Source organism: Puma concolor, chromosome A3 (assembly GCF_028749965.1).
Source record: "Puma concolor isolate L17-30 chromosome A3, mPumCon1.1.hap2, whole genome shotgun sequence".
Lineage (NCBI taxonomy): Eukaryota > Metazoa > Chordata > Mammalia > Carnivora > Felidae > Puma > Puma concolor.
The window spans coordinates 36,284,258-36,309,345 of NC_141669.1; the positions used below are offsets into that span (position 1 = coordinate 36,284,258).

At 43.2% G+C, this 25,088-nt stretch overlaps 1 protein-coding gene across 4 annotated transcripts in view; it reads right to left on the reverse strand.

The window, feature by feature from the left end:
* Positions 1 to 10,182: 10,182 nt before the first annotated feature.
* NPHP1 (nephrocystin 1) overlaps positions 10,183 to 25,088 on the reverse strand; it is a 60,140-nt gene continuing 45,234 nt past the window's right edge. For all 4 annotated transcript variants that reach the window (XM_086700536.1, XM_086700534.1, XM_025927259.2 and 1 more), the window contains 4 exons: positions 19,354 to 19,466; positions 15,789 to 15,862; positions 12,356 to 12,400; positions 10,183 to 10,636 (listed from right to left, as the gene is read on the reverse strand). In XM_086700536.1, the coding sequence (XP_086556662.1) occupies positions 10,364 to 10,636; positions 12,356 to 12,400; positions 15,789 to 15,862; positions 19,354 to 19,466 (505 nt within the window). In that variant the 3' untranslated portion in view covers positions 10,183 to 10,363. The remainder of the gene's footprint in view (positions 10,637 to 12,355; positions 12,401 to 15,788; positions 15,863 to 19,353; positions 19,467 to 25,088) is intronic.

Sequence of the window (25,088 nt, forward strand, 5' to 3'; positions counted from 1 at the left end):
TCCCGGTACATTTTTCTCGCCCTCCTTCCTAATCCCTGTTCTCATGATGCCCTAACCCCATAGGCCGTGTCTTGCCTGTTTCTGGATGGATTCCTCTGTGTCTGGCGTCTTCCACTCAACATGACGTCTGTGAAACTCGTGCATGTAACTGTGTCTTGTAGCTCACTCCCTGCCGCAGTGTTCCACTATAGGAGTAGAAGACACTTTGTCAATCTATGGTTTCTGCACATTGGAGTCCTTTCAATTGGGGTTAAAATTAAGGAAACTGCTGGGGCGCCTGGGTGGCTCAGTCGGTTGAGCGTCCGACTTCAGCTCAGGTCACGATCTCACGGTTCGTGAGTTTGAGCCCCGCATCAGGCTCTGGGCTGATGGCTCAGAGCCTGGAGCCTGCTTCCGATTCTGTGTCTCCCTCTCTCTCTGCCCCTCCCCCATTCATGCTCTGTCTCTCTCTGTCTCAAAAATAAATAAACATTAAAAAAAAATTAAAAAAAATTAAGGACACTGCTATGAACTTCTAGAACATGGCTTTTGGAGCATCTGCGTATGCACTTCTATCGGGAATGTCTTAGGAGTAGAATTGTGGGTCACGTGGTATGTGGTTTTTAGCAGGGAACGTCAAGCTGTTTGACAAAGTGGTTTAAACTACAGTAAAACCTTGGATTGCAAGCAACTTGTTCTCCGAGTGTTCTGCAAGACGAGCAAACGTTTCTAATAAATTGTAACTTGATACGCAAGGGATGTCTTGCAACATGAGTAGTATGTGACGTGGAACATCACATGACCACAACTGAGCCGGTGCCCCAATGCCCCCCTCCGCCCCCACGTCACTGCGGGCTTGTGGATAATTGTCTCCCATGCTTGGATGCTCGCTCGGTCTCCGACCATGGTGTTTGGCAGAAATGAGTGATTTTTCAGAATGTTGGAAGATGCCCACAGCTGGCACTTTGAACGTTTTTGAACATTGACATCTTTTGTCACTTCAAAGCACCTATGGACAGTTCTTTGCTTTTCCATCCAAGAGTAAGCTTAGGAATGCTTTGCTTCATTCTACGTCAGGCTGCCTGCAGGTATAGACCCTTTCCTCTGCTGCCTTATTGCCAGTTACATTAAATACAGTATACGACAAAAGTTTATTAATACTGTACCGTATTAATCCATGCGAGTGCATACAATGGTCCCCATGCAGAAAAAGGTTGCAAAGAAAGGTGGTAAGAGGAAGATGATTACAGTGGAAGTTAAGAAAGAAATCATCGAGAAGTACGAACGAGGTATGCGAGTGGCTGAAATTGCAAGAGTTTATAAGAAGTCTACATCTGCACCTTGTCTGCAGAGGAGGAGGAGAAAAGGTGGAGGAATCCCTCACTTCAAATGAGATTAGGGAGATGTGTGAAATGTGGGAAACAGTGTAAAATGTAGAAAAGCACCACCTGAATAAGGCTGTAGCAGTATGAGCAGTGAATCTGTTTAACGATGATGCAATATTACATTTCTGTGAAATCCTCGAAAGGAGGCAAAAGCAAGTGTCATTGGATAGCCTCCTTGTTAAAGTTGCATGAAAAGAAAAAGATTCCACTGAGCCAATAGAAATCAGTGATTCCGTTAGTGATTGTGAAAGTCGTCCTGCACAATAACCCTCTTCCTGTCTCCCTCACACCAGCCATGAAGGCTTTCAAAGGTAAGTGCAAGGTAACTTTTTTTCTTTATATTTTCTATTTTCTTTATTATTTTGTATTATATTACAGTATTGTAATCATTTTTATATGAATATTTTTGGGTTGTGGAATGAATCATCTGGGTTTCCATCGTTTCTTATGGGGAAATTCGCTTTGCTATATAAATGCTTTGGATGACGAGCATGTTTCCGGAACAAATTATGCTCGCAAACCAAGGTTTTACTGTATTCATGTTCCCACCACTGATGTGTGCAAGAACTGCTCCTTGTAATTGATGTTTGCATGTATATTATAACACATTTGGGGGTTGCATTTTTCCACCCCTTAATTTTTTTTTTTAATTTGGTTTATTTTTGAGAGAGAGAGGGAGAGAGAGAGAGCAAGGGAGGAGCAGAGAGAGTGGGAGGGAGACACAGAATCTGAAGCAGGCTCCTGGCTCTAAGCCGTCAGCACAGAGGGGCTCAAACTCACAAACCGGGAGATCATGACCTAAGCTGAAGTCGGATGCTTAACTGACTGAGCCACCCAGGCACCCTGCCGCCAGTTTACTTTCAACTTACTTTTATAACTATATTTACATGTTTTTATTCTGTGGTTATGCTTTAGTTGGGTCTTTTTTCTTTTAAAATCCTTCCTGGAGTTTGCTGCCTTTGGTGTGTTTTTGACTATTTCGACTGGATGTAATTGTTGATATGTTTGGATTTAGGCCTACCATTTTATTTTTGTTTTTTGTTTGTTGGCTCTGTGTTTCATTTCTTTGTTTCCTCTGCCCTGCATTCTTTCAGACTTTTGGAATATTTTTAGTGGCCACTTTGGCTCGTGTATTGAGTTTTGACTACGCCTCTTTGTACCCTTTGTTTAGAAGTCTGCTCTAGGAGTTACGACACTCACAGTTAACTTTCTGGTCTACTCAGAATTAATATTTTGTCCCTTCCAGTGGGATGCAGAAACCTTACGACCGTGTAGGCGCCTTTACCCTCTTGTTTTTCCATCACATCGTCATGTGTGTTCTATATACATAAATTCAAACCCCACCAGACAATCCTATGACTTTTGCTTTCAACTATCGCACATATTTTAAAGAACTTAAGAGGAAAAACAATGGAGTCCATTCCATGAATGGTTTCATTTTGGTTATCAGAGTTTTTATTCCCCAAACTTCAATTCCATCCTTTTTGTATCGTCTGTTTCTATGATGAGACTATCTTTCTATTCGTTTCAAGATTTGCCCATATTTCTTGGAGCGTGATTAGGATAGTTGCTTTAAGGTCTCGACTTGAACCCTTGGGTCATCTCAGAGTTGCTCCTTGATGGTCCTTTTGTCTTTTTCCTTGAGAGATGTGGAGATTTTCCTGGGTCTCCAAATATCATGTAATTTTGCATTGTATCTGGACATTGTTAATATTGTTATGAAATTATGGGTCTTGTTTAAATCCTATAAAAATGTTGATTTGTTTGTTTGATCAGGCAAATGCCTGGTTAGGTTCAGGCTGCGAGTTGCTCTCTATCATCTCTGGGCTCTAAGTACTGACCAGTGTCAGTTCCATTTTTAAGGCTTTGCAGTGCTATTCCAATCTGCTCGGTGTGTGTGTGCTAGTCTGGGACTTGGGACCAATCTGGGATCCTGGAGCTCAGTTCTCAACCCTTTGGGATGCTGTGTAGGGTCCATTTTTGGGTGAGCTCAGGCATTCATACACCATTTTAGGGAATCACTTTGAGCTCTTCCCTCTCTGTGAACTCCCCAACACTCTCCAATTTCTAGCAGATCCTGCCCCCTTCCCCTCTCACCTTGGTCCTCTGGCTGCAACGCCAGGATTTTAGTTTCCCTACTCTGCTTTGCCAAAACACACACACACACACACACACACACACACAACGAGAATTAGAGGGACAGAGACAGACAGAGAGAAAGGGAGAAAAAGCATCAGGGATTTTTCCCCCATGCTCTTAGGATTCCTGTGGTCAGAGAGAAGTTCTAGTTACCTGTCTGGCTGCCACTGCCTTTCACCACTACTGTCACAGCTGGGGGCTAGGGCAGGAAAGAATGGGAAAGACAAATATAAACAGAGGTTTTCTACTCTGTCTTGGACCAGGACCTGTAGGGCTCTCTTACCCATTCCTCAGACCAGAAATAGAGGGCTCCTTTGGGGGAGGGGTTGTTTTGTTTTGTTTTTTTTTGTCCGTATCCTGTGCACAGCGCTGGGTTTCGCGTTGTCTCTGGCCCAGGCCTGGAGATATCAGAGAAGAGAAAATGGGAAAGTCACCACTAGTCTCTATTTGATCAGAACCAAAACGACACCAGCCTGTTTTGATTCTCTGCATAGCACTTATCCCCATCTATCTCTTATGCTTATTGATTCATTTGTATACTGTTTGTCTCCTTGCCCACCCTGACCCTCCCTAGGATGTTGGCTTCAGGACAGCAGTGATTTTGTTCATGTTGAATACGGCCCAGAACACAGTAAGCACTCAATAAATGTTTTCGAATGACTGAACCTGCGCTTTCAGTCATAACGACTTTGGAGACAACTGCTCAATTTTTGGGCTCCTCTTCCTCAGCCTTTCTCCCTACCGATAAACTGCCTCATCCGTTTTTTTCAGAAAAGATTTACTGGTTGCCTGACAAATAAAATGCAGGCCAGGAGAAAGCCGGGGATGCCTGGGGAAAGGATAGCCGGTTGTAGCCACTAAGATTCATCCCATTGCAAGGGTTGGGAGAACCCATTCCAACTTTAACAATGGAGGGAATAGGTTACCTCAGGGAAGTGAGAGGTTCAAAGGGAATTCTGCCTTCAGGTGAGGCTGGATCCAGGGTCTCAAGCAATGCTACCGGGGGTCTAGATCCCCTCTGCCTGTGAGCTCCACCTGTCACTGTCACTGCAGTTGGTTTCACTCTTAACCTCAGTCAGTGCTACCCCCATGTAGGCACAGCTCTAGGCTCTCTCTTCCTGGTGGCAATGTCCCTGCAGCACACAGTGGCTTCAGGTCTCATCTGTCCCACTATCCCAGGCAGGGAATGAAAAGTGCTCCGGTGAGTAAATCTCCTGGGATTTGCTCTCTGCAGGTCCATTCCCAGGCTCCTCACTGGAACAGGGCAATGGGACACGCTGATCTGCTGGGGCCAGTCAGGGCCTAGCCCTGGAGCTGGGATAAAAGGGTGTGTGTGTGTAAGAGGTGCTCCTCTACAAGGGGAAGAGGAATAAAGCTACCAGGAGACAAGTAGATGGATTCTGGGCAGCAAAAGTGCCAACGGCCACTGCAACAACTTTCTGCTGCAGAAAAAGGGGCACAAACAGCTCTCCCCCTTGGTGCTACACAGATACACGCGTCCCACTGGCTCTAGCCTCTGGAATCAGACACAGCCAGATTGCAACTACCGCCTCTACAAGTCAAAGCCACCTCGACTCTCAAATCAGGGAGATAGAACGCACACACCGACAGGCCCAGGCTTGGGAGGAGCTTGCGGTTCACTCTGTTCTTGAGGCCGTCAGGCAGAACAGAGTCTGGCTCCCGGTGTCTCCGGCGTCTGGGCAGGCACAGAACATTTCAGGGTTAAAGGGTAACTTTGAGGAAAGAGGAAGGACGCAACGGGATCATGTTTGGGTCACCCGGAGATACCTACCTGGAGGAGAGCTCAGAAAGCTTGGAGCCTTTTTCCGCTATCACCCAAAGTGGCCTCTCCGAAAGGACGAAGTCCTGCGGAGTTAAACTTTGCCGGCAAAGTCAGACACAGGAGAGCAGGGTAAGGTCCAGTCTGTCTCCAGGGCGTGAGAAATGGGCTAAGCAACAGACACGCCATCCTGAATTTGAGCTGTATGCCATGAATGATTTTTGTTTTCTATTCCTGTCTGCAGACGTGCCTGCCCTCGTCTGGTGCGTCATCGAGGAGTCGTAAAGCCCGAGGCCTCCATTTTCCTACGTGAGACGGCATAGCCCTTCACTCGTGCCTCCACCCGCCCTCCCCACCCAAACCTATTTGACTACTGCGTTCACCTATCAGGGGTTCAGATGGCAAGTCTGGATGTTGAGAGATACTAGGTTGTCAAATCCACGTGTTCCTGAGTTTCAGAGCGAAGGGTGGGAGTTCAGACAGTGAGGCATACAACCAAACGTGGATGGGAAGCTAGTCGGTCCCCAAGGGTCCGACAGTGGAGTTGACGGAGAGAGGATGCAGCTAAGGAGAGATCACTACACCCACCCCTTACTTGCACCTGCTGCAGTGCTGTTAACCTTCCGGGCCCCAGTAGGGTTGGAATGCAGGTAGAACAGCAACAACAAAGGCTCTTCTAACAGTCTGTGCTCTTCCTCTGTGGTTCTTGTGTCGATTGCTGTCCACTTCGTGCATAGTAAGTTAGGACAGGGATCATGTGAGGGCTGCTCTCCCCGTGTCCTCCAAGCCGAATGCCGGGCCTGGAGCATAGTAGGTGTTCCGTGAATACGTGCTGAATGAGTAAAGGAACAGATCGTGATAAAACTCAGGCACGGTGCCTTAGGTAGGTGGGGCTGGGTCTCCGATTCTCCGCTTTGAGCAAACAGAACCCAGCGCAGCTAGGTGACAGCTCTCTCTGATCGCCTCCACGCCCCCAGGGAACCTCCCAACTTGGAAGGCTTCGCAGGAGAGGAAGTGGGGCCAGTTCACGCGAAGGATATCCTCTAATGCTGCGAACTGACAAAGCCTTCAGCTGCTGGATGACACTTCCTGCTCCCTCCCTCTACTGATGGGATTCCCAGATGCTACCCGGTTGGCAAGTTAAACCTGCTCTGTTTGCGTGTGGTAGTATATACTTCAAATGGTTCCTCTCGAGTTGCTCTGGCCTCATCCCTTGCACCATAAGAAGCCCCCAGGACTGGGATTGTACCTGCTCTTTGGTACATACCCCAACCCCTCACCATCCAGCCCGTGAGGGAATCACAACCTTCTTCACCTCCAGCGGATCTGATGGATATGACACGCCATCAATTACAAGAGGCTGGGAGGTTGGGGAGGAGAGGGCCATGTAGTTTCCAGTTTCAAATCCCCTCCCTGCGCTCTCCCCCACCATGGTTCTGCTGTGGGGAGTCCCCCTGGCCTCCCAGGCAGGCAGCACATTCGGGGTCACTGGGCAAAGGCCTGTTGCCGTCCCCCCCTCCCCAAGGCGTTCACAATTAACTCAGTGGTGCCAGGTCACACTTCTTGAAACAGACCCCAGGACTCATTTCCAGGATGTTTTTGGCTGCCTGACAACCACTTCCTGTTTTGGAAGTAGAAAGTGACATTAAAAAAGCCAGGGAGGTTTTATTGTTTTTTCTTTTCTTTTTTTTTTTTTTAAGATTCCATTGACTGAAGAGATCATGTGGTGTCTCTCTCGATGGCAGAGATGCGCCCGCTCGCCTGAGGAACTGTCCCCTCCTCATAGACTAACTGGCTTCTTGCCTTACTTTTTTGACCTAATCATTTCTGAAACTACTTTCTCTCAGGTTCCCCCAGTTTCCTCCTGTGTCAGAAACTACGAAGTCTCCCCCATTTGTTAATCGTGACACGTTTCCAATGAACACGGAACACAGCCTGGAAACATCTAGTAAAGAAAGCTTGTGCTCTTTGTGTGTACTTGCGCTGAAAGGAATTCACCAGCAATATTTTCTTTCGTTCAAAATGCCCAACCTCTGGCGTAATGCTGAGTGATTAAGAAAATAAACAAGTAGAATAAGGAATCAAGGATTCTACAAAAAAAAAAAAAAAAAAGAGCTTCACAATGGCAAGTCACATGGTTGTATGTACCTTCAAATAAGACTGCAGGGGCCTAAGAGGAGGCAACTCAGTGACAGAACGGGGAAAAGTCCCTGCACACACTGTCACTACCTCCACTTGGAAAGGCAGGAGCCTCCTTCAAGCAGAAGCTGGGGAGGGCCTTGGTCCCTGAGAGAGGGAGGCGGCGCCTGGGGAAGAGGTTGGGGCAACTGCGTCGGGATGGCCCTAAGAATGGCATCTGGACATTCAGCTGCCCTCATGGCACAAAGGGCAGAGGGAGAGAAGCTCCGGAAAATGGCTCTTGGAGATCCAGTGACATCTCCTTTTCTTTCTTTCTTTCTTTTTTTTTTTCTCAACGTTTTTATTTATTTTTGGGACAGAGAGAGACAGAGCATGAACGGGGGAGGGGCTGAGAGAGAGGGAGACACAGAATCGGAAACAGGCTCCAGGCTCTGAGCCATCAGCCCAGAGCCTGACGCGGGGCTCGAACTCACGGACCGCGAGATCGTGACCTGGCTGAAGTCGGATGCTTAACCGACTGCGCCACCCAGGTGCCCCGACATCTCCTTTTCAAGGCCAAGTTCCCTTGTCAGATTTGTGGCTGGGAACCCTTTCATACCATGTTCGTTTCTGAGATGAAGGCCCAAGCGGAGTTTAGATTAAGGGTTTAGGGCAAGCTAAGATGAAGGTGAGGAGTTTCAGAATACGGCGGATCTCCACAAGTAAGGGCCTCTTGTAAGGCAGCGTGTGGCCTGCAAAAGTACCTCGGTTGGGCCTCTGGCCATGTAGGTGAAACTCTGATTATGTTTTTCTTGAAGCAATCTTCTCATGTTTTATTTGCACATGCGATTCCTCAATGTTTGTTCTGATGAGAGGAGTATCTTGGGTTGCAGAAAATTACACATGATCTTTACTTGGTATATTGTCTGTGCTACTTAGTAGCTCTGTCTTTGGACCAGACGCTTCACCTGCCTGGCCTGTGTCTCCAGCAGTAATACAGGAACAAATCAGTGCCTGCCTCCCACAATGGCTGTGGGCATTAAACCTAGTTAACTGAGGATACGTGTACAAGGCACTCGATAAATGCCGGAAGTACTATGCCTATTAACAGTGAAGGCTTGGGACAATTCACCAGCAGCCACAAGTTTATCTGAAATGCAACAAAACCTTTGTTCTCTGACATAGGGGTAGGTTGTCTCATTCCTCAAAGCCTGAAAGGTTTTTGTTCTTTGTTTTTGAAAGAGCACTAACATGGACTTGAAACGGCAAAACTACATCCTGCTTTTATATCTAATTAGGATAAATCACATTCAAATATTAGACTGAATCAAATGATTCATAGCATAAATTTCTCCAATTCCTCCATTTCACAACGTAGGTTTTATTAGCAATAATCATACATTTATATGTTCTGGATACTAGACTCTTATCAGACATATGATTTGCAATTATCTACTCCCATTCTGTGGACTGTATTTTCATTTTCTTTTTAAAAATAATTTTATTTTTTTCATCATGATAAGTGTACTCTTTAGTCTCCATCCCCTATTTCCCCCATCTTCCCCACTCTGGTACCCATCATTTTGTTTCCTTTAGTTAAGCCTATTTCTTGGTTTGTCTCTTTTTTTTCCTTTCGTTCATTTGTTTTCTTAAATTCCACGAGTGAAATCATATGGTATTTGTTTTCCTCTATTTCCCCCAGCATTATGCTCTCTAGATCCATCCATGTCATTGCAAATGGCAAGATTTTGTTCTTTTTTATGGCTGAATAATATTCTGTGTGTGTGTGTGTGTGTGTATCTTTTTTTAAGTGTTTATTTATTTTTGAGAGAGACACAGCATGAGCAAAGGAGGGGAGGAGAGAGAGAGGGAGACACAGAATCCATAGCAGGCTCCAAGCTCTGAGCTGTCAGCACAGAGCCTGACGTGGGACTTGAACTCATGAACCATGAGATCATGATCTGAGCTGAAGTCAGATGCTTATATGACTGAGACACCCAGGTGCCACCCACATCTTCTTTATCCATTCATCCATCAATGGACACATGGGCGCTTCCATAGTTTCGCTATTGTGAATAATGCTGCAATAAACATGGGGTGCATGTATCCCTTCAAATTAGTGTTTTTGTATTCTTAGGGGAACCCACAGGAGAATTACTGGATCGTAGGGTAGTTATGTTTTTAATTTTTTGAGGAATATGCATACTGTTTTCACAGTGGCTGTGCTAGTTTGCATTCCCACCAACAGTGCATGAGACTTCCTTTTTCTCCACATCTACACCCACACTTGTTTCTTGTGTTTTTGATTTTAGCCATTCTGACAGATGTGAGGTGATATTTCATCACAGTTTTGATTTGTATTTCCCTTATGATCAGTGATGTTGAGCATCTTTTCAAGTGTCTGTTGGCCATCTGTGTGTCCTCTTTGGAGAAATGTCTGTTCATGTCTTCTGCCCATTTTCAAATTGGATTATTTATTTTGGGGGTATTGAGTTGCATCAGTCCTTTATATGTTTAGGATACTAAGCTTTTATTGGATATCATTTGCAAATATCTTCTCCCATTCAGTAGGCTGTCTTTTAGTTTTGTTGCTTCCTTTGCTGTGCAGAAGCCTTTTATTTTGATGTAGTCCCAATAGTTTATTTGTATTTTCACTTTCTTGAATGATCATAAATTTAGCTTTTGATAAAATCTTGCTTTTGTAGAAATCTATGGATATAGTCAACTTAAATTTAAGTTACTTGGTTCTTGAAAACAAATTTCTCTAAATTTCGATAACGCTATTTCTTTATGAAATGTATTTTATTGTATTCACACATATTCAAATTCTCAGGTTAAGTATTTTTTTTATAGAATGTGGTCGTACAAAAAAGAATAGTTGGTTGTGTCCTTTTATTCAGGAGGATCCATCGAGGAGGGTCCATCCATTCAGTGGGAAGCTGAGGGTCAAGGGCCACCACCGTCAGACTGTGTTCTTTCTTAACTCACCCAAGAAGTCATAGGTCTGCTCTGAAATGTCAAAAGGTTCGTGGACTCCATGTGGCGAAAGCAGAGCTTGCAGACCGCCCTCACCATCCTGGTTTTGCTTCAGGAAGTCGGTGATAACCTTCCACCGGGCAGCCTCTGTCTCCTCTTCTGCCCACCTGTATGGGGGCAGGAGTGTGGAGTGCAGAAGAGGTACCATGCAGTTGTGATACACCAGGAGAAACATGGCCTTCAGGAACTCTTTGTCTCTCTGGGAAAACACCACCATCAGAAATAACTGTGAGTGGATCTACATCATTACTTTTTAAGTGTTACATTCTATGAACTCTGTAGACTAAAATCCACCTAAGGGGTGGGACGGAGGGTGCCATTTGTGCCTGCAAGTAATTGGCTCTGAACCAGCTACTCGGTCGGGAAACAGCACTTTCTGAAATGGAAGCAAGCAAGACTCACCGTGGAGGAGAGATAAGCTGTTCTCCCTGAGAGTCTGTGGGTGACTCTTTGAGACCAGGGTGTCTCCTAAGCCCCACAGAGGGTGCCCCACACATGCCATCAAGGACACTGGGGTGCTGAAATCTAATTCTGGTGGTAAGGGTGTGGTTCCAGGTAAACACAACTAAAACACAACGTGAAGGTAGCTGTATACACTTAATTAGATTATAGCATATCAGAGACAGAGTTAAGTTGTTATAAAAGAAGGGCAGCATGAAATCCAGAGAAAGGAGACCCAAGGAGGAAGAATGTGCAGACTCTCCCCAGATAACAAGAGTACTGCAGTCATAACCAGTCAACCCTGACACTGGCAGGCTGGGGTGGGGCTCTTGGGAAGCACAGCAGTCGGAAGGGGGAGATACTATACACAGCAGATCTGCCCATAGATACTGTTCTCAAAGCAACCATGTGTGAGGGCAATTTCTACAGGCCTGAGGCCCAGCACCTTGTCTACTGCTGTCCTAGAAAAGCATTAAATCTGCCAGTTTCAGCAGAGGTCAAGTGTAGATGGTACTGGTCAGATGGTCTTTGCTCAAATAAGGATGCAATACCGTTTATATATATATATATGTATATATATATATATATATATGTGTGTGTGTGTGTATATATATATATATACACACACACACACGCATATACACAGTGTATGTATATATCATACATACAGTATATGTATTATATATATTACACATATATATTGTATAAAACACAGTTTATGTTTTGAAAAATTTTTAAGATTTTTACTTTGTTCTCCCATGTTCCTTGCAGATAGTTAACTCTTTAGACTTGAAGTACAGAAACCATGGACCATGAGCCAAATGCAGCCCACTATCTCTGTTTCTAAATAAAGTCTTATAGAAACCCAGCCCCACTCAGATGTTTACAGTAGTCTGTGGCTGCCTTTGTGCTACAATAGCAGAGTTGGGTATTGTAACAGAGACCTTACAGCCTGAAAAGCCAAAAAGATTTACTATGTGCCTCTTTATAGAAAAAGTTTGTCAACCCTGGATTAGAGCAGTGAAGCCATTACTCACTGATAAATACAAGTTTTATTTGGTAATCACCAAGCCTCTATGGTAATATAAGCATGAGCCGTGCAGTTTTTAAATGTATTATACAGCTTAGGCCAATCTTCTTTTCCCTTCTCCTTACGTGATATAAACTTTGAGAGCTAGAGGAATTTTTTCAAATAAGAGGAATCTGATAGCCAACTGGCAACTTTGTTCAGAAACTTCTCCTCAAATAACACACTCACCGGTCTGAAATGATTGTTTTGATCGAGTGTTTCTTTTCACGTCAGGAATTGCTCACCCAAACCCTTCTTGGAACATGTCTTTGCAACCAGGATGACACAGTTTAACTGGTTAAGAGGGATTATGACTCTGGCTTCTCTGGCTAAGACGGGCATTATTAGCATGTGTAAGCAAGCAGTGAGCACTGCAAATGTTCAGTTCAGCGTGGAAAATGGCATTACCTTCTCTGATCTCTTTAATGTGCTTTCTTTCTCAGCCCACGAACTCTAAAAAGCAAATCAAAATATCATATTAATCTGAGTATTCACAAGCCTTTGCCCCACTTCTACAACTTCATGGTAATTAATCGTATGGACAGGGTTAAAAACGCTGCACGGACCCTACACGTGTAAGAAGTGAATCCGTAGGCACCTACTGCTAATGACCCAGAGCCAGACTGACCAGGCGGTGAAAGATACCTCAGAAACACCATGGTTCTTACAAGTCGAAACTAATTTAAGAATGCAATCAGTGAAACACTAACACATCCTTGCAAAATGCATAAACGCAGCACCTGAACAATAACATACTATGAAGGTTTTAAGTTCAGACAGTAATGGAAATAGAAAGCTCTGCCAAATACCATTCTTCTGGGCAATTCTGTCTGCCATGACGATGACGGGGATCAGAGGGAGATAAAAATGAGGTACAGCTTTGCAAGTAAGTACTCCAATCTGTCCACAAAGCATCACACAAGCTTCCTTAAAGAAGTAAAAAGCCCAGAGTTCAATTAGTCCCACAGACATATGAACTGAAGACTTTCTCAGTGCTAGTTCCGGGCAAACAGTGAGCAAGAGGATGTGCCCATTCTCATGGCTGCTTCTTCCCAGCCACTGTTCCGTGTCTGTTTGTAGGTATTCTCCTGCTGGTGCCCGATTTCATGGATTCCATGAAAGCATCAGCCCTTTTATCAGTAGGGAGGCCCTGGGGTATGGATATGACATATGGGACCAAGAACGAGATGCTCCATGAAATGAAAGAGAAGTTTCCTACCAAGAGACGACAAGCTGTGCCCCTAATGAGCCAGGTCTTGGGATGGTCATATTTACCGTGACCTGTTACCGTGAATGGCCAGTTATTACCACGAAAGAACCACCTTATGAGATTGTGGTCCACCACCCCATCGATGCTGCACCCGTGGGTCCTGGAGAGTTTGAAGAGGACCCTTAGAGAGCCAGGGTGCTTTACTAAACGGGCCAGGTGTTCTCATTATTATTAAACACCAACAGCAAACTAAACTTAGAGAAGGTGACCCTAGGAGGCTCACACGCTTCATAATGTGAACCTTAAAAGGTATCTGGTTTCACATGACTACCACTTAGCAGCTGTCGACTTATTGTCTGGAAAAATGTGCCTGTTGTTTGTTAGTTGTGTCAAGGTCCTCCCTCAGTTTTCACTGAGCCATCAGCAAGCAGTAGGGTGGTTCACTTATAGTAAGTCAGTGGCAAACAGCAAACGGGGGTGTGTGGAGGGTCACGACTGTATACCAAGGTCCACTTCTTCCTTCTGGAGCAAGGAGAAGACTCCATCTCCCAGCTCCCTTGAAGTTAAGTGGGGCCATTAACCACCGAGTGATTGGTGCTGGCCAATGAAACATGAGCAGAGATGGCCCGTGCCTCTTCAGGGCAAAGGAGGTGGAAAGGCCAAGGACAATCCTCTATTCTCTCTTCTCCTGCAGGTGCAACCGGCAACACAGGAAGCTGCTTGTTCCAGACGATGCTGTAAGAAACTGGAGCCTCCGACAGCCTGCACCCTTGGGTGACTACGGAGCGGGGTCTTCCACTGCTCTGTGCTGGCTAGGTACCACGAGTGAGAAACAAACCTGGGTCAGCTACCACCGCACAGCCTGGCTGATTCTAAGTCGTATGGTGTGCCATGGAGACAAGGCTCAAGAGCGTAAGAATAAACCACTCTTTTTTTATTTTTATTATTTAACTCATGATCCAAAGGTAATCATATTCCTTTTCTAGAGTCTATTCTTGCAGATATTTTTACAGGCAGATATATACATGTAAATATATATATTTAAATATGCTTACTACGACTCAAATTTTTTTTTTCCCATTTAACAATGTGTATGAACGACCTTATCTACATGCCTTTCCTTGAGCCTGTGGCCTGTCTGGACACGCCCAAGACTGACCTGAGTGCGCTTCTCTGAGCTATCTGCTCATCAGGGAACGCAGAATTTAGACTAGATCAGCCCTAAGGTTCCATCCTCACTCCAATGCCCGGATTCTGTGACTGTTACACACCTAGAGAAGTATGCCAGCACCTTGCACAGTGCCTCAGCTGCAGTGAGCTCTCGTAAAATATTTGTTGAATGAGTCAACGTCCCTGTGTTCTGTATAATGAATAAATAGTATGACACTGATGACTTTGTGGGGGGAAAAAAGAGAAATTCTGCGTTATCTAATGATAGTGCCAAATGAACTTGTCTGAAGTTACGGATAATCACAGGCCATGAATACTTTCTTAAGTCTTTTTGCTGAAAACTTCATTGTTACTGCGGACACCCCAAAGCCAGACAAACCATCATATGAGATCAGCTTCCAAGTCTAAAAAAATCTCTGGAGGTGACTGCTTCCTCCTTCCATTTCTCTGTCGGGCCCTTACAACCTCTATCCTTTTTGACAGGAATCACCTCCCAGCATAGCTCACCTCTCTCCTGCACGTGTACTTTTCCACCCTGCATGTCAGGAGCTGTCCTACAGCAGAACCTGTACACATTACCTGCTGCCTACCACACACGCTCTTCACTGGCAGTGTGAGACTCAGACCAACCTTGCCCATCCGCAGACACGTTTTACATGCCAAACTGGATCACAAATAGAATATTCTCTATCCCTTTATGCTTCAAAACATTTGCTCATGCTGATCCTTCTACCTGTAATGTCTTCTCCTCCCATCTCAGCATGTCAAAATCCACCTTGGCTCCAGTTATTAGGTCTATCTCACCAAGGACCTCTTCTGGAACAGATTCCTGGTCCTTCTTTGCTGCCCTCTTTAAATCTTCAAGGACTGGGTTATACATGGTCAGTGGCACCTACCGGGTTATCTGAGTACTGCTTTGTAGGCATAAGGGACTCCTAATATTTGTTATTTCTGATATGTTAAATTAAACCTTATGAAACTGCCATTTTTGAAAGCCAAAAAACGGCCGAAAATTGGAGATTTCATGTGGTTCAAACTCACACCCGGTTGCTATTTCACATAGCAGGCAGTAGATGTTGAATTGAAATAAAAATGATACGCATGCCTTGATTCTCTTCTGAAAACTCAGAAGAGTTTATCTAACAAATCATTTCGGATTTTTGCTCTCAGGACATGATCAGTGGCCATCTTAAGTCAAGGAGCAAACAACAGGCAAGAGAGTGCAATAGTGTATACAGCAGGTGCTCCACCTGCTCACTGGGACAGGGAAGGCAGCCCTGGGGAAGCAGCATTCATACTGAGGAAGGATGAGACCAGGTTAGCTAGACAAATGGACAGGGATCGAGAGACATTGTCCAAGTAGGACAAAAACCCCTAGAGCAGGGGTCAGAACTCACTGACATGGTGTGTTTTACTGCTTCTAGAACCCATCGGGTTTCCGTCATGATTCGTGCTACCCACCCTGAGTGCGTCCATCATGTCAGGCTGCTCCAAGAGCTTGGGGAAGGTGGCCAACACTGTGTTACTAATTAGGTCTGAAATATGAAAGAACAGAAAAGATTTTACATAAATTTCATCCAATGTATTTGACTGCCATAGACATAAAAACATTCATTCAGAGGAAAATGATTGTGCCACATGCTTTGTTGATAACATATTCTGCACACTTTAACCTCTCGGAGGTCTCAGAGCTGTCTGCTCAATCTCCATCTGCTGCTATATCCATACGCCAGGGAGTTCTGAAATGAGTCTTGTTTTTTTTTTTTTTAATTTTTTTTTCAACGTTTTTATTTATTTTTGGGACAGAGAGAGACAGAGCATGAACGGGGGAGGGGCAGAGAGAGAGGGAGACACAGAATCGGAGACAGGCTCCAGGCTCCGAGCCATCAGCCCAGAGCCTGACGCGGGGCTCGAACTCACGGACCGCGAGATCGTGACCTGGCTGAAGCCGGACGCTTAACCGACTGCGCCACCCAGGCGCCCCTGAAATGAGTCTTGTACCAAGTAGACAGAGCTTTTAGGGCAAAAGTGTACTTGCACAGAAGAAGACCAGAAAAATTTGTTCTTCTTTCTATGCTGTTTTTCCAACCTCTCTTTCCTTCTTATGATATAACTGTGGCACGGTGAAAGGAACCAGTTAGGGAATTTATACAACTCAACACCAAAAAACCAAATAATCCAACTCAATGATGGGAAGACAAATGGACATTTCTCCATAGGGGACATACAAATGACCAACAGATACATGAAGAGATATTCACTATAACTAATCATCAGGCAAATGCAAATCAAAACTACAATAAGATACCACCTCACACCTGTCAGAATGGCTAAAATCAAATACACAAGAAACAACAAGTACTGGGGAGGACGTGGAGAAAATGGAACCCTCATGCATCGTTGGTGGGAATGTAAACTGGTTCAGACACTGTGGAAAACAGTGTGGAATTTCTTCAAAAAACTAAAAATGGAACTGTCATACGATCCAGCAATTACACCAGTGAGTACTCACCCAAAGAATCCAAAAACACCAATTTGAAAAGATATGTGCCCCCATGTTTATTATAGCATTATCCACAATAGTCAAATTATGAAAGCTGCCCACTGTCCATCGGTAGGTGAATGAAGAGATATACATATATATATATGTATATATGAATATTATTCAGCCATAAAAAAGAATGAAATCTTGCCATTTGCAACAACATGGATGGACCTAAGGGTATAAAGCTAAGTGAAATCAGTGAGAGAAAGACAAATACCATATGATTTCATTCGTATGTGGAATTTAAGAAACAAAACAGACAAAAAAAAAAAAAAAAGACAAACCAAGAAATAGACTCTTAACTATAGATAACAAATGGATGATTACCAGAGGAAAGATGGGTGGGGGTATGAGTGAAATAGGTGAAGGGGATTAAGAATACACTTATGTGATGAGCACTGAGTAATGTATAGAATTGTTGAATCCCTGGGGCGTCTGGGTGGCTCAGTCGGTTAAGTGTCTGACTTCAGATCAGGTCATGATCTTGTGGTCCATGAGTTTGAGCCTTGCATCAGGTTCTGTGCTGACAGCTTGAAGCCTGGAGCCTGCTTCGGATTCTGTGTCTCCCTCTCTCTCTGCCCCTAACCCACTCGCACTCTGTCTCTGTCTCTCTCAATACCATATGCCTGAAACAATATAACACTGTATGTTAACTCTCCTGGGGGAAAAAAAAGGAACCAGTTAGGACGCACCCTGCTCTTGGAAGGCTGAGCAGGAACCAATAAGCATCAGGCTGCTTAGGCCTGACTCCAGTCCACCAGGTCATTCTTGAAATGGCCTGGGCAATGTATTCTACAATCTTGTGTCCTCAGTAAAGGGAAATCCTCCCTCTAGGTCTTATTAGCTTTACTCTGATGGTCAGATTCAAATGATGACAACGGTTCTGACTAACCTCCTTCCCAACAGAAAAGCTAATGAGCTTTATCCTCTCTTAGAAGTCATATCAATCCTCTCTAAAAGTCAGATCATTCAGGAAGTTTTGCTAAAGTCATCGAAATAAACTCACAGTCAAGTGATGACAAGAAAGCTTAAATTGTCCTTCCCTGGAGTTATAATTATTCCTTGAGAAATGGCGGGACTTCCCTAACTTTGAGTTCCATTTCTATCTACCTATCCAGGAGCTAAGTCTCTGGGAAAGGCCTCCTGTCTAACCATGAACTCTACCTGTCCAAGAGAACTAAGCTATCATAGGGTCCTTCGTCTTGCTCACTCCGCTCCAGCCACACTGGCTTTCAACTGCGATCCCTCCAACACACTTGCATTGTCTTGCCTCAGGTCTTTAGACACGCTGGCCCCTCTGCCCAGACATGCAACCTGCCCCACACCTCTAACTCCTCTCTCAGGTCTTATCTTGAATATTACTCACCCAGAGACTTCCCTCAGGTCTTCCCAGTGTATGCTCTTGTTGGCTTTCCTCCTTCCTTTATTTTTATTTTTTATTTTAGAGAGAGAGTGTGAGTAGGGGGGAGGGGGGCAGAGGGAAAGAGAGAAAGAATCCAAAGCAAGCTCCACTTTCACCATGGAGCCCAACGTGGGGCTCAATTCCGTGACCCTGGGATTGTGACCTGAGCCGAAATCAATAGTCAGATGCTAAACCAACTGAGCCACCCAGGCACCCTGGCTTTCTTCCTTTAGAAACTTATTTTAGAAGGTTGAAAAGGATGATTCATGTAATTTTGCGTTTGAAGTCCGTCAGTCCACCAGGGGACGGATGCTCGTGCCTGTCTCATCCATCACTGGGCTCAGCACAGTGCCTGACATAGAGGAGGCCACTCAATACATATCTGCTTACTGATTTACTGAGTTCAAAGACTACTCATTAAAATTAAACTCTTTTTTTAGAGGTAATTCTTATAACATGTATATCTCTTTATAAGTTCAATCATATGTGACAAGTCATTGATTTTTTTAAAATTATTTTTTAACATTTTACTGGGAAAAAGTTTCAAGCTTACAAAGAAGATAAAAGAATAAATAATAGAACATCTGAATACCTCTTTCCTATATTCAATTTTAACTAGTTTGTTGATATTTAAACATTGTGCATTAAGAACCAGTTATTCTGGGTGATTTCAGTCTCTTCCCAAAAAGATGATGCGCATATCAAACATGTGGTAAAAACAGATTATTCAAAACTTTGAGGGGAAATGTGATTGTATCTGAGTTTTAGTATCTCAAATCTCCAGAATTTGTGTATGTGCTGTCGAAGCAAGCACATCAAATCTCCAGAATTGGTAATGTGAAAATATGCATATTGTAAAGAACAGAATATATACTGAACTAACATAGGGTACACACAGGTGCACAGTGGAGAACAATGCTTTGCATGTGAAGTAATTTATTGACATTGATGCTATTCTAAACATTTAATTCTGAATGCACCTTCAGAAGCAGAAGATAAAAGTTGGCATAGGTCACATTTACTCAAAGCATAGGTCACATTTACTCAAAGTACATGAGGAAATTGCAAAGACCTCTTACCAGCACTTTGCATGCTCATCCTGTCTTTCAGGAGTACATCTCCAAGAATTTGGCGATAGAATATCAACAAATGAATGGAACACATACTTCCAATTAATGTTTCTGGCAGTAAGCTGTTAAAGAAGAAAAACAAGCATTCATTAAATAAACCCCTACCATCCAACTTATGGTGTTTTTAAAATATGGATTTACTACTTTAATGGGCAGTTCTAAGATTTGCTTCATTATTGGAAAAAAGATGTTAACAATTTTCAAGAAAATTTCCACTATAAGTTGCCCACAGTAAACTTCAGAAAGCTAATGTTACACTTTCAAGCCTGAACTCGGTCTTGCCACTCTCGTATTTCCATTTTAGCACATATGCCCATGTTAAATGTTAAATAAAAAAGAAAAGTCATAAATTATGTGTTTTGGGAAGAAAGGGACTAGTCAGCTACAAGTTTTGACAAAGCCATGTGGCCACCCCTGCTGATGTGATGAATGAAAAGGAAACATGAGCTCAAACTGTTCATGTTGCTGGGTGGAATGTGGGAGGGTGTGACAGATCTGGACTGAATTCTGACTTTGCCTCTTCCTAGCTATGTGGCTTTGGGTTAATTAATTATTCTCCTTGTGTTTTGGTTTCCTCACTTGTAGAATTCAGATAGTAATACCTCCATTTCTGATTACTCAAAGAATTAACATGAGACAAATGTGATGTGCTTAATGCAATGCCTCGTCCATAGTAAGGGCTCAAAAACAGAAGAAAATTTAAATATTGATGTTACGTTCGTGTCAGTTTAAAATAGATTGTTATAACTTTAAACATGTAATATGTAATCTTCATGGTAACCACAAAGAAAAAAAATCTATAGAATATACACAAAGGAAATGAAAAGGTAATCAAAATGTGTCACTATAAAAAAAATCAATCAAACACAAAGGAAGGTCTTAAAGGAGAAAATGAGGGACAACCCCCACACCCCCAGAGGATGTAAAAAAAAACAAAAACAAATAACAAAATGGCAATACTAAGTCCTTCCCTATCAGTGATTACTTTAAATATAAATGGATTAAACTCCCTAATAAAAAGACACAGATTGGCAGAACGAATAGAAAAACAGGATCTAACTATATTCTATCTATACGAGACTCACTTTAGATCTAGGGATGCTCAGAGGTTGAAAGTGAAAAGGATAGACAAAGATACTCCATGCAAATAGTTAACAAAGGAGAGCAGGGGTGGTTATATTAATATCAGAAAAAATAGACTTTAAGCCGAAAAAACTTAAAAGAGACAAAGAAGGATATTAAAGAATGATAAAAGGGTCAATGCATCAAGAAGATATAACAATTATAAACATATGCAACAAACATTAGAGCTCCTAAACATACAAAGCAAACATCAACAAAATTGAAGAGAGAAATAGATCTATAACCACAGTAGGAGACTTTAATACACCACTTTCAATAAAGAATAAAACAACCAAAGGATCAATACAAAAATAGAAGACTTAACACTGTAGACCAACTGTAATGAAGGCACATATAGAATCCTCTGCTCAGTAATACAGAGTACATATTTTTCTCAAAAGTACATGGGACATTCTCCAGGACAGATCTTATGTTAGGGTACTTATGAATCTTAATAATTTAAAAGACTGAAATCATATAAAGCACCTTTTTTTTTTTAATCACAATGGAATGAAACTAGAAATAGCAGAAGGAAAACTAGAAAATTCGCAAATATGTGGAGATTAACCATCACACTCTTAAGCAATCACTGGCTCAAAGAAGAACTCACAAGGAAAGTTAGAAAATATCTTGAGACAAATAAAATGAAAGCACATCATACCCAAACTCATGGGATGCAGTGGAAGGAGTGCTAAGCTAAGAGGGAAAATATACAGCTATAAATGCTTCCATTAATTAAGAAGAAAGATCTTAAATCAACCACCTACCTTTAAACCTTAAAGAATTAGAAAAGAGAAATAAATCAAACCCAAAGGTAGCAACAGAAAAGAAATAATAAAGATTAGAGCAGGGATGAACAACAAAGAGAAGAGAAAATAACAAAAGTCAATGAAGCAAGAGTTGGTTCTTTGCAACGATCAACAAAATTGACAAACCTTTAGCTAGAGGACTAAGAAAAAAAGAAAAGACTCAAGTCACAAAATCAGAAATGAAAAGAGATCTTACTACTGATTTTATAAAAATAAAAAAAGGATTATAAGACAGTACTATGAATAATTGTATATCCACAAGTCGGATAATCTAGATGAAATGGACAAATTCCTAGAAACACAAAGCCTACCAGGGCTGAATGAGGAATAAATAGAAAATCTGAGATTGAATCAATAATCAAAGACCCCCCAGGACCAGGTGGCTTCACTGGTAAATTTTATCAAATAGTTAAAAAATCAATACCTATCCTTTTCAAAGTCTTCCAAAAAATTGAAAAGGAAGGAATACTTCCACACTCATGATCTGAAGCCAGCGTTATTCAGATACCAAAGCCAAAGATACATGAGAAAACTAGAGACGAAAATCCCTGATAAATATTGATGTGAAAATCCTCAACAAAAAACTAGCGAACAGGATTCAACAGCATGCTGAAAGGTTTATACACTACGAACAAGTGGGGTTTATTCCTGGGATGCAAGGGTGGGTCAACATTAAAGAGTCAGTCAATGTAATACACTACACATTAACAGAATGAAGGAAAAACCCATATGATCTTCTCATTTGATGCTGAAAAAGAATTTGACAAAATTCAATACCTTTTCGTAATAAAAACACTCAACGATTCTAGGAATAGAAGAAAACTACTTCCACATAATAAAGGCCATATACGAAAATCCCACAGTTAACATCATATTCAATGGTGAAAGACCAAAAACTTTTTCTCTAAGATCAGGAACAAGACAAGGATGCCTGCTTTCACCACTTTTATTCAATACAATAGTGGAAGTCCTAGCTAGAGCCCCCGGCAAGAAAAAGGAATAAAAGTTATCCAAATTGGAAAGGAAGAAGTCAAATTATCTCTGTTCACAAACAACAGATATAAGACATATAAGACAACATGGTCTTATATGTAGAAAACCCTAAAGATTCCACAAAACACTGTTTGAATAAACAGATTCAGCAAAGTTATTGGATATAAATTCAGCATACATCAATCAGTCATGTTTCCACACACTAACAGTGAACAATTTGAAAAGAAAAGTAAAACCAATTCCATATACAATAGCACCAAAAAGAAGAAAATACTTAAAAAAATAGAAACAAAATTTCAATATTATTTCAAAATAATAATCTGGAAACACAACAAGTGAGTACTTTATAATCCTGATGCATGACATACACTAAATGCTCACTGGGAATATACTGAGTACAAAGCTAACCTTAGAAGATATTCAAGAAAATGTTTTGAGCCATTCTAAATATACGTGTTCTAAATGTTATTTTTAGAAATACACGAACTCTGTCACTAAGCATAAAGAATGACCGCATAGGAAATCTTGAAAACCTTGCAAACAATGTCCTCTCTCAAGGAGGAAAATATTTTTGGGCTAAGAAGAACCACCCAAAGTCAAAAAAGAGATTTCAACTTTTGTAAATTAGTTCTTTTAGTTTCTAGAGTAAGTCTATTAGAAGGAAGGGCCATCAATCCCAGAGGTAACACTCAGGCTTCCGGCCTGTCGGAAGAGAACAGAATGAATGTAACCCTTATGGTGGTGCTGGAGCAACGGATTCCCCAGGGGTAGCTGCATGGAATTTAACAAATATCCTTGACCACTTCCTAACCCCTGCATTTCTAGAAACATGCAAAAATGTAAGACAGGTTCTCTTACATTCACATACAGCATTTGGTCTATAGAAACTGTTGCTTTCCGACCCTGCTACAATTCTCGTCTTATGTCTGACCTGGATTGCAAAGACTGGCCACAAAGGCACCACATGCCTTCTCAGTGTTCGGCTGTGATTCCTAAGGGTTGTTCCACATCCTGCCCTCTGGTCTGTGGCCCATCTGGGCAGTGTCTCAGCTGCGTGCCCAAACCATGTCTCATGCCGAAGAACAGCCATTGATTTTGCTAGAGGAAGGGGTGGAACCTTCCTTCCATTTTTCCTGCTCCTCTCACGGAGCCGCCTGCTCTGTCTAGCTGGCATCACTTCCAGCCTGCTGTAGACGCCTCCGTTCCTCCCACAGTGTGGGCACTCCTTTCCTTCTGGCACCTCCCCACAACATGAGGCAGTACTGCTGCACTTTATTAGTCCTCTTTAGGAAAATCCTCTGCTTTTCCCAAACCCAAGACAAGCAGGAAGCTCTGAGCTACTAAGGTTGGCTAAGCTATAGAAGTAAAAACGTACTTCTTTCTCATCTCACCCATCCGCCAGCAAACTCTGATGGCAGAAGGGCGATGAACGTAATAATGGGGCCCAGGCTAGTAGCACTATCATCTCATTTATTTTTAGAAACAATACAATGGGAGTAAAGGAGAAAAAAAGATGGGATACATCAAAAAGGCAAAGACAGACAAGTTTCCAGCAAATTTATACACATGCACCCAGCCTACTTCCACAGACGGGTATTTCTTGGCATTCTGAACTCACGCACTGGGGGTCTGGGTCTAAATTCAGGGCTTTCCCTCATCGGGGCCTTTGCCTTTGGCCAAATCACATCAGGTTAAAGTCCATCGAAAAACAGCTCCAAAATTAGAATGGCGAGACTTGGTGAAACTGAAGGATCTATTTGCTCCCTCTTTCATCTCATGCCGAGAGGGTCACGATGATTACAACCGTCCCCACAAAAGGAGTCCCATGGGCAGGATTCTGGTGCTCTTTGGTAAAAGAGATGCGTCTACATTGATTAATTTGCATTTCTGCTGACATCCAAAGGTACACACACGTAAGACTGCTTGCTGGCTGGTGAGAGGGCAGTAGGAAGCCGACTCACAAGGGCACTGGGTAAAACTGGGCAGGAAGGCAAACTCTCACTGGGCTTCCCAACCTTGGGTCTGTGTGCTCTGTAGTATGTCCCTAGGCATACCGTTAAAAGCTTCTGTCTTTTCTCCTTTCAGCAGGGGAGTCTGGCTAAACAAAGGTGGAGTTCTTTAAGCACCAAGGGGGTGGGGACAGAGGTGGAATGTACTTTTGAAGGAGAGGAGGAGGGCTGTTGGCACCGTTACTTGCTTCCTCTCCCATCCACTGAAGATGGCGGTCAGGGGAGGAAAGGGGACTGAGATGGATCGGTCCCGCCTCAGTCTCCACCTCTGTGCAGGCTCAGAGCAGAAACGCCCCAAAGCTCCTATGCTGGTTCCCAGTCTTTCACCACAGACCCCCAGCACAGCTTACACACAGCCCGGTGGGGGCCTCTGGATTCTCTGTGCCCATGGCCCGGTCTCTCCGAGAATCAGCTGAGCCTACGCTGCACCAGCCCACACTTGACACTACTGGGCACACTTATTTCCGGATCATGCGGAGTGGAGTGGCAATTCAAGACGGTGCTCAGGTCCCTCTCCTGAGCTCTGGGAGAACAGAAGAGCACACACGCAGTCAAGGGTGGGGGAGGCTGGGAATAGCGGGAGGCAGAGCAGAGCTCCCGAGAAGTACACTTTTATACTAGCAGGAAGATTTCTACTTTGAAATTCTTTAGCAAACATGTTTTAAGCTCCTACTGGGTGCTGAAATCAAACAAGCATCTTAGTTCCTGGGGCCTGGAGGGCAAGGACTCAGGACCCTTCTTTGAGAACCAG